The 10120-nt window shown below is 36.1% G+C and overlaps 1 protein-coding gene across 2 annotated transcripts in view; it reads right to left on the bottom strand.

Annotated features, from left to right (window-relative positions):
• Positions 1-1894: 1894 nt before the first annotated feature.
• STXBP3 (syntaxin binding protein 3) overlaps positions 1895-10120 on the bottom strand; it is a 52611-nt gene continuing 44385 nt past the window's right edge. For both annotated transcript variants that reach the window (XM_057722905.1, XM_057722815.1), the window contains 3 exons: positions 9718-9803; positions 3441-3589; positions 1895-2637 (listed from right to left, as the gene is read on the bottom strand). In XM_057722905.1, coding sequence (XP_057578888.1) covers positions 2543-2637; positions 3441-3589; positions 9718-9803 — 330 coding nt within the window. In that variant the 3' untranslated portion in view covers positions 1895-2542. The remainder of the gene's footprint in view (positions 2638-3440; positions 3590-9717; positions 9804-10120) is intronic.

Raw genomic sequence — 10120 nt, 5'->3', positions numbered from 1 at the left:
GGATGAAAGAGTTACCTGGAAGAAATAAAATGAACCTATCAAAATGCTCTAGAAGGTCAATGGATGAATTGACCATCTTGGGTGCAAAGATATTTCTAAGTACAACATAAATTTGGAAGCCATACAGGAAAAGTAATGGATTTATCTACATAAAAGTTTTATTTTATTTATTTATTTGGCTGCATCGGGTCTTAGTTGTGGCACATGGAATCTTTTAGTTGCAGCATGTGGGATCTTTAGCTGCAGCATGAGAACTCTTAGTTGCAGCATGCATGTAGGATCTAGTTCCCTAGATCGAACCTGGGCCCCCTGCATTGGGAGCGCAGTGCCTTAGCCACTGGACAGCCAGGGAAGTCCCTGCATAACAATTTTAAACGGTGATATCTATCAGGATTTTAAATGCACAAATACTTTCACAGCTATGTCCTCGCTAGAAATTTATATAGTAAAACCTTGGTTTGTGAGCATAATTCGTTCCAGAAACATGCTTGTAATCCAAAGCACTTGTATATCAAAGCGAATTTCCCCATAAGAAATGGAAACTCAGATGATTCGTTCCACAACCCAAAAATGTTCATATAAAAATGATTACAATACAGTAATATAATATAAAATAATATAAAGAAAAATAAACAAACTAACCTGCACTTACCTTTTAAAACCTTCACGACTGGTGGGAGGGAGACAAGAGAGAGGAGGGTTATCGTGTAGGCCGACTTTCACTATCATTAACAGAATCACTGCTGTCTATTGGCTCAATGGAATCTTTTTCTTTTCATACAACTTTAACAAGGAACCTACCCAACGACACAGGCTTTTGCCTCCTTTTGAGGATTTCACAGAAATGTGACGTTGTGTTGTCGTTAAACAGATGCATTGTTCACACTGCTACAGCCTTATTTGGGTGGTGCTTTTCTACAAAATTTTGCACTGTTTCCCACATTTTACACATCTCCCTAATCTCATTTGAAGTGAAGGATTCCTCCGCCTTTTTCTCCTCCTCCTCTGCTGACGAGATCTTGCTGTTGCTCCCAATGCAGATCCATCAGCTTGCTGGTGGTCAGCTTCACTGGCTCAGTTGTGATGATGTGACGTTTGGCATCACGTACTACTCGTATTGCAAGACACTGCTCGTTTATCAAGTTAAAATTTATTAGAGGGCTTCCTAGATGGCACAGTAGATAAGAATCCGTCTGCAATGCAGGAGACACAGGTTGGATCCCTACTCCAGGAAGATCCCACATGCCATGGAGCAACTAAGCCCGAGTGCCACAACTACTGAGCCTGTGCGCTGCAACTACTGAATCCCACGCGCCTAGAGCCCGTGCTCTGCAACAAGAGAAGCCACGGCAATGAGGAGTCTGTGCACCATAATGAAGAGTAGTCCCCGCTCATCGTAACTAGAGAAAGCCTGCCTGTAGCAACGAAGACCCAACACAGACAATAAATAAATAAATTAAATAAAATTTATTGGAAATGTTTGCTCATCTTGCAGAACACTCGCAGAACAAGTTACTCGCAATTCAAGGTTTTACTGTATTATAGAAATATTTGTGTAAGTTTACGAAGGTATGTATGTAAAAAATACAGCATTATTTGTAAGAGCAAAACTCTGAAGATGAGTGATATATAAAATTACAACAGAATACTATGAGGCCAGGCAAAAAGAGAGATTTGAAATGAAGGTGTTCCATTTGTGTAACACATGTGCACATATATCCTCACGTTATCCAATCTTATACAAAGATTAGCACTTTTTTTTTTAAGTCAAAAGGAATTATCTTGGTGGGAAGATTATGATGCATTCTTTTTCTTCTTTGTAACTCTCAGAGTTAAACTTTAAAACTTCCCAACTTTCCCTCCCCTTTCCACCCCGCCAAAAAACAAAGATAAGTTTTGTAAGTATATATTTATTTTCTCTTAGAACATTCATGATTATTTTTGTTTGCTAATTTAAACATACATTATTTCAAATTTATACAAAATTGTGTTCTTTAGAAGTATCTAGTAAGACAGTATATGTTGTGAAATCATTCTATTTCTATTAATGACAATTATTTTACATATAAAAGAAGTTATGAAATTCAGTTAAAAGAAAAACTGTACTTATAGGAAATCATTCTATCATACATACCAATTTACAGTTTTTATTTTTACAACCTTTTCATTTAAAATCATTCTTTCCCAAAAAACTATACTTCAGCATAAGGCAGATAAGTAACTTAATAAGTATTTAGTATGTACATAGGTGGCTGTGAAAAATTACCCACAACTGTAATATATTCTGTTTCAAAGCTGAAAATATTTCCTTTTAGAAAGCATTTTAACATTTCCTCTCATCATCTACAAAGCAGCAACAATATTTAAATTAAAAATGGCAAATCCAATGATATGTAATCATAAACAGTCTCTTAAGAAATACATTTGAAAAGTCATTAATCCTTAAAATATTTACATTGTTTAAATTACATGATAGCAACGTCTCGATCTATTTTAGTTGAGCAAATTAATAAGAATCTCCAAATCCCTCCCCCCCAAAATGCTATTCATCTTTAATAAAGGAGGCTTTATCCTTGGGTTTATTCAGCATCTTTATATCATCCAACAGTTTTTTGGGTGTTAATATATGTGTGGAACCTGGTAGAGGAAAAGAAAAATTTTCAGAGGCCAGCAGTCAAATCAATTTTCCTTGGCTAGCAATACTGTCCTGTTCTTCAAATATGCAAAGTGCAGTAGCCTGGGGCAACTTAAAATTTCTAGAGGATGCCTTCCTGAAATCTGCCTGAACGACAGTATTTCAATCCTTCCTCTTCACTGAGCACACTCAGTAACCCTTCAAAGAAACTGCCCACTCCTAGTGCTCTGTTCACTTTGTGCTACAGACTGACATACTGAAGAGCAAAACTGGAGGTCAGTCTGTCCTCCTGATAGAACAGCAACAGTCACTGTGAGCACTATTAAGCAGTGCCACAGATCGAGGCTTGGTATACAAATGCTGCACCTCCACGGGTCAGGAGAGTTTACGTATCAATGTCTGTGGCTGAAATTCTTAAAACTAAATTCCATACAGGCCTGGCCAATGTCAGGTCCACAGCCACAAAAACTTTCAAAATATTTCTGCAGTAGAAACGTATGTTTCAAAAATTATTTAACTGTGAGAGCAAGAAAAGGATAGGATGTAATAAAGGATATATTTAATAATATTTAAAGAATACCTTTCTGAAGCTCATTCTCTCAAAATCAGAATTTTAATTAAAAAAAAACTATCAAAAAGGTCAACCAGGAAAAAACTCTGGTACATCAAACACACTATGATTTAAAAAAATTTTTTTTGCACTCAACAATTTAGTTCTAAATGTAAATTATAAAGTTCTACATATATATTTTTGCATTTAGAGTTTGTTTTAAAAAAACAGAAAAGAGGAAAATACAAGTCTTACCAATAATAACTTCACAGGATTTATATGCCTGAGAAACTTCATAAGCACAACGCATTTCAGAGTATGTAATTCCTCCAATTACAAAAACAATCAGCTTAGACCCATTTTTTCGATCCTCTAAATAATTAGCTCTGGGTTTCTGCCGAGCACTAAAAAATACACACAAACACATTAAAAACATTTTCAAAGCCATACTGCTTGTAGTCTTTTAAAAGAGCCTAACAACTCAATGAAACTCAAATTTGGCACCAACTGCATTGATTTTTAAGGAACTGACTTAACATGGTATGACTGGAGCACCAAAAGCTAGGCAGGACAGCCCCACTTTAAGTTCAATTTTGATCTGATAGAGAGTTTGAACAAATGACTCACAGTCTAGCTCAGCACTTTTACCTATAAAATAGAGCTAAGGCCATGTCATATTTATTTCAGATAAAGACATAGTATACCTAAAAAGTCTACGACTTCCTGAAGTTTAAAAAAGAAAAAAAAGGATCGAGAAAATAGGGTTTTAAAGACATAGAGGGCGGCGGGGGAGACACCAGGTACTGATTTGGAGCTCATGTGGTAGGAACATCCCTTGCTGGAACTCAGTAAAGTATGATTATAGGAGAAATGGAACATATATTTGCACTCCTGGGTTCGCTGCAGTATTAATTGCAATAGTCAAGATATGAAAACAACCTAAATGTCCATCAATGAACAAATGGATAAAGAAAATGGTGTATATATACAGTAGAATATTATTCAGCTTTAAAAAAAGAAGCAAATTCTTCCATTTGCAACAACATGAATGACCTGGAGGACATTACGCTAAGTGAAATAAGTCAGATTCACAAAGACTGCATGATCTCACTTATATGTAGATCTCAAATAGTCAAACTCATAGAAGCAGAGAATAGAATGTTGGTTGCCAGGGAATGGGGGGAGAGGAAAATAAGGCAATGTTGATCAAAGGGCACAAAGTTTCAACTATGCAAGATGAGTAAGTGCTAGAGATTTAACGTATAACATGGTGACTACAGTTAACAAAACTGCACTGTATATTTGAAATATGGTAAGAAGATAGATCTTAAATTAAGTCTTCTTGCCACAAAAAAAAGAAAGAAAAGGGATTTCTCTGGCGGTCCAGTGGTTGAGACTCCACGCTTCCACTGCAGGGGATGTGGGTTGGCTCCTTGGTCAGGGATCTAAGATTTCACATGATGTGCAGGGAAGGAAGGGAGGGAGGGGGGAAGAAAATGGTAACTATGTGTGTGTGGAGGTGATGGACATATTAACTAGTTTGTGGTGATTTCACATACCTTAAAAATATACAATGTTATGAAGTCAATTATACCTCAATAATGCTGTTTAAAAAAAAAAAAGAGAGCAACCTGGGTTTCAACTCTGATTCTGCTTCTTTTTCTTTTTCTCTGCTTCTTTTTAATTCTGTATGATTTTTAACAAGTTACTTAATCTCTCTCTAAACCTCAAGGGTTGTTTTCAAGATTAAATGAAATAATGTACAGAATACACCAAGTATGGAATCTGGTAGCAGGAAAGCACTAAATAAACAGATGCTATCATTTCTACCACATCCCCCCTTAGACGGCTCTAGATCTGCCCTGGCAGAGATAGTAGCCACTAGCCACATGAGGCTATTTAAATTTAAATTAACTAAAATTAAAAATTCAATTTCTCAGTCACACTAGCCACATATCAAGTGTTCAACAGTTACATGTGGCTAGTGGTTATCATATAGGACACTGCAGATACAGGACATTTTCATCATTGCAATAAAGTTCTATTGGGTAGCGCTGCTCTAGGTCATAGAAATCACTATTTTTGTTCCCATACTCCACCAGTAAAAATTCTGAGCTTTTATTTGAAAAGTAAATATTTTAAAACAAACATTTATGTACAGCTATTAAAAATATATATTAGTTTATAAATTATGTGTAAATTCTAATAAAGTTAATTCTAATAAAGCTTAATTTCTCCTTTTTCTAGTGTAAAAATAATACCCAATAGATCATTTTATTACCCACTTTGGAAACCATATTCTAGATGACCCCTAAGATGACCCCTGTAATGTAGGGTATCATGGTAAACTTTTAATAAATGTTTTCAGTCTAGCATTTCAGATGGTAATTTCCTCCTGCCACCTTAACGAATGATGAGGTAGTAAACAACAAAAAAAGTAGAGACTTAGCAGCTGGTTTTGAAAGATGAAACAGGAACAAGATACACTCTTGGTTCCCATACAAAATAAATCAAGGACATACTAAAAGTACAACTTTGGTTTAAAAACTCTCAAAAGAGAGTAAAATAAAGTAAGAAAGCAAAAGAAAAGGAAATAATATTGCTCAAAATGATTATGTGATTGTAATAATTTTTAAACTCCTTAATAGAAATTTTAGGACAATAGGAATACATTTAATTTGTTTCACATAAATGTGTAAGACATTGTGCTAGTGTTTTACATTCTGAAAGACAAATAGTGATTAAATCCCTATATCCTGAAAATCTCACCCTAGAAAGCACCTAGAAGCATTAGTTAAAATAAGAACAAACATCTAGCTGAAAGTAAACAAGTAAGAGCAATCTCAAGGACCAGCAGCAGTAAAAAGGAAACTAAAAACTAGAGTGGTAAACTGAGTTGAGGCTTGCTCTGCTTTACGGAGTGTTAGTCTAATCTTAGCAAACAAGGGGTCTGGTTTCCCTGTTTAATGAACACAGAAGACAAAGCCTTAGGTATTATGCAAGGTAGACATGGGGAGCTGACCCCCTGTATAAGGTCAGGACACATTCAAAAGCAAGGGGAGATGACAAAGAAGCTTCTTGTCTGATAATTCAACATAGGCCTGCCTTGTGAGAGTCCTAATTTATACTACCTTCATAGGCTGGGGAACCCCAACTGAGAAATTAATACACAATAGAAAAAGTCTCTATTCTCAACTCTGCCTACTGAAATAAGCTCAGAATCCAAAATTATGAAACGCATGAGGAAATACGCAACCATAAGTGTCTACAGAAATGAAAAGCCGTAAAGAATGTCAGATGTTGAATTTGGTAAAAAAAAAAAAATAGACTAAAATTAAGTATCCTGAAAATGATAAATGACAATAAAGTAGAACAGAAAGCATGACAAGATAAGAACAAAGAAGTCCAAGCACTTGAAACAAGGAGAACTTCTAAAATAAAGGAAAAGTCAATGAACATAGGAAAAAAAAAAAAAAAAAATATATATATATAGCTTACTCAGTAGATTAGGCACAAATTTAAGAGAACCAAAGAACTGAAAACTAAACCCAAAGAAAAATTTCCAAAATGAAACACAAAAAGTAAAAGCAATATTGAAACTTGAGAGATTATAAGGCATGACGATAAAATGAGATGTTAGAATAAAACCAAGACTGGAGAAGTGGCAATATTTGAAGAATTTATGAAAGATATGAAACCTCAGATTTTAGGAAACACACTGAATCCCAAGGAAAGAAATAAAAATAAACTGTCAGGTAAACACAGCATAGGGAATGTACAGAATACCAAGACAAAAAGCAACCAGAAAGAAAAGGCAAATTACCTATAAAAGTAAGACAAAACTGACAGAAAACACCTTACCCCCATATACACACCTTCCCAAGAGCTAAAATGGAAACCAAGAAACAGCAGAATAACATCTCAAAGTGTTGAGTGAAAATTACCATGAGCCTAGAAATCAAAGCTATTATGTAAGAACAACAATATAATGAAGACATTTTCAGACAGACAAAACCATAGCGACCCTAGCATCAACAGACCCATACTGAAGAAACTTCTAAAGGATATATTTCAGAAAAGAAAAGAACTCGAGCCCAAAAAACAGGATGCAAGTAAAATGGTATGCACTATAACTGGTTAATACACACACACAACTAAAAAAATAATAATGCTCACCATTAATTTGGGAAATAAGATATAAGGTAAAAACAATAATTAAGAGAACATTTAAGGGGTGCGTATTTTGAATTAAGTTGTTCTAAGGCTCTGTATTGTTCATAAGGAGGGCAAAGACCCTAATCTCACACTTTGTTGAGTCAAAGAAGTGTACTAAAACTCTAAGGATAACTGATACAAAAGTACAAATAGAGTATATAACTTCCAAACCAGGAGAAAGGGAAAAATAAAACTAAAGAAAAAGTCCTCAGACCAAGACAATCACTCTAGAAAAATACTCAAACACATGCAAATGTACAAGAATGCTCATTTTGCATATTGTTTGTAATAGTGCTAGTTTTGACACAGCCTAAATTTCCACTGTGTAGAAAATACATGAATAAATTGTGATACTCATACAAGAATACATCAACCAGCAGTGAAAATTTATATATGTATCAATTTGGGATAAATTTCACAAACATAATGTTGAGGGAAATTTAAAAAGCAAGTTGCAGGAGGACACATACAACATGACACCATTTATATTAAGATTAAAAACACAATCAGACAACTTGTGTTCATGGTGGAATAAGATGGTCAGAAGATTGCCCTCCATGAAAACAAATATAAACCTGGAAGAAACTGGGGCCGGGCGGGGGCTGCAGGACCCATTTCAAGACACGTGGAAATCAACTATGGGCAAACAACAAATTGAGAAGCATTTACTCTTAAAAAATATGCTAGCATATAGGTAAGAATGGTGGTGGTGACTATGAGACCTTCTAGGTTGAGGCTGCACCCAACCCGCATTGTTCTTCCAACTCAGTCAGCAAAAACTGTAGCTTTATGGACCTGAGGCTGGCTGAGAGAACCACCAACTTTACTGCCTGAGGTGGAAGACTTGACTCAAGGTAGGGAGCAAAAGGAGTACAAAATCCTGCAGCTTTGCTAGTTAAAAATGGCGGACCTGGTTTAGAGCAGGAAGTCCCGCAGGTTTGGTAGCACAACATCTTGGTCCCAGTATGGGATAGGTAACATATCTGCCAGAAATTTAATGGGAAAATCCTGAAAGTAAGAAAGCCAAAGAAGACAAACTCTCCCCACATCCGCAGCTGACTGCCAAATTATGCCTGTGCCAGGGCAAGCCAGAGACAGCCCAGGGAAAAAAACAGGGGAAAAAAGAAAGTGGGTAGTGGGGGGAAGACTCAAGAACTGACTGTGACTTTTCATGCAGTTCTTAACCCACACTCAGATTGATCAGCAGAGAATGGAAGGTTTATAGGGTTGAGGTGTCTAAACCCAACCTCTGCCCAGATAACTGGCAACCTTTAAACTATTCAGACATAGGGCAACCACTAGGAACCAAGCCAAAAAATTAAATTTAAAATTAAAAAAAAAACCTTTGCAATGACATCAGTTGCTACACTGCAGGGGGCAGTGATCCCACAGCTTAAGTCCATACAAGTTACTAGAACAAAAAACAATTTAGAGTTGCTACAACACAGTATCTAAAAGATCCAATTTTCAACCAAAAACTAGTAGATACATAAGAAAACAGTAAACTGCAACCCACATGTTGGAAAAAAAAAGCCACCAACAGAAAATGACCATGAGGGAATCCAGATGTTGGATTTAGCAGACTTCAAAGAAGCTATTATAAATATGATCAAATAATTAAAGAAAACCACGCTTACAATATGTTAATCAATGGGGAATTTCAAAAGAAAAATGGAGGGACTTCCCTGGTGGTGCACTGGTTAAGCAACCGCCTGCCAATGGAGGGAACATGGGTTCGATTCCCTGGTCCAGGAAGATCCCACATGCCATAGAGCAACTGAGCCCGTGCACCACAACTACTGAGGCTGCACTCTAGAGCCTGCGGCCACAACTGTTAAACTTACATGCCACAACTACTGAAGCCTGCACAGCTAGAGCCCGTGCTCTGCAACGAGAAGCCTGCACACTGCAATGAAGAGTAGCCCCTGCTCATTGCAACTAGAGAAAGCCCGTGTGCAACAATGAAGACCAAATGCAATCAATAAACAAATAAATTTAAAAAGAGAGAGAGAGAAATGGGAACTAAAAAAGAAGCAAATGGAAATTCAAAATGTGAAAAGTACAATAACTGACATGAAAAATTCACCAGATGGGCTCAATAGATTTCAGATGTCAGAAGGAAGAATCAAAGAACTGAAGATGGATCAACAGATATTAGCATATCTGAAGAACAGAAAGAAAAAAGGCGGTTTTTCATTTAAAATAGTGACTATATGCTTCAAGGAGTTAGCAGTACAGAAATACCTGTGTACCGTTTCAATTATTAGTCTGTAATATCATAGTGAAAATTTCACTGACTCTCATTGATAGGTTTTACCTTACAGCTCCTGAGCCATTCCATACTGCTGGACACTGGGAACAGTATGGCCACTCTTTTGAATCTAGTCTATTATCAATGGCATCCTAGGGAAGAAAAGAATTAAAACCATCAAGAAAGCATTGTAAATTCCAGGATTTTGTTTGACATAAAACTCAAAACTTGTGTTTACAATTAAGGAACATAAGGATATATATTTAATAAAATACGGTTAGCCCTCTTTTTGAAACTCACAAACCTTACTTGCTACAAAAATTAATGCAATCATTTACTTATTAAACCAATATTTACTGCATGCCTACATGTCTTCTTCTGGAGGGTTCCCACTTTGGTGTGAGAATTCCAGGTCCCTTATCAGGACCTTTAACTCTAGAGTGCTAGCGGTTTCTAAATACCATCTTAA

This window comes from Hippopotamus amphibius, chromosome 1 (genome assembly GCF_030028045.1).
Source record: "Hippopotamus amphibius kiboko isolate mHipAmp2 chromosome 1, mHipAmp2.hap2, whole genome shotgun sequence".
Taxonomy (NCBI): Eukaryota; Metazoa; Chordata; class Mammalia; order Artiodactyla; family Hippopotamidae; genus Hippopotamus; species Hippopotamus amphibius.
The sequence above is the reverse complement of the archived record's forward strand: the minus strand, read 5'-3'. Positions and strand labels throughout refer to the sequence as shown.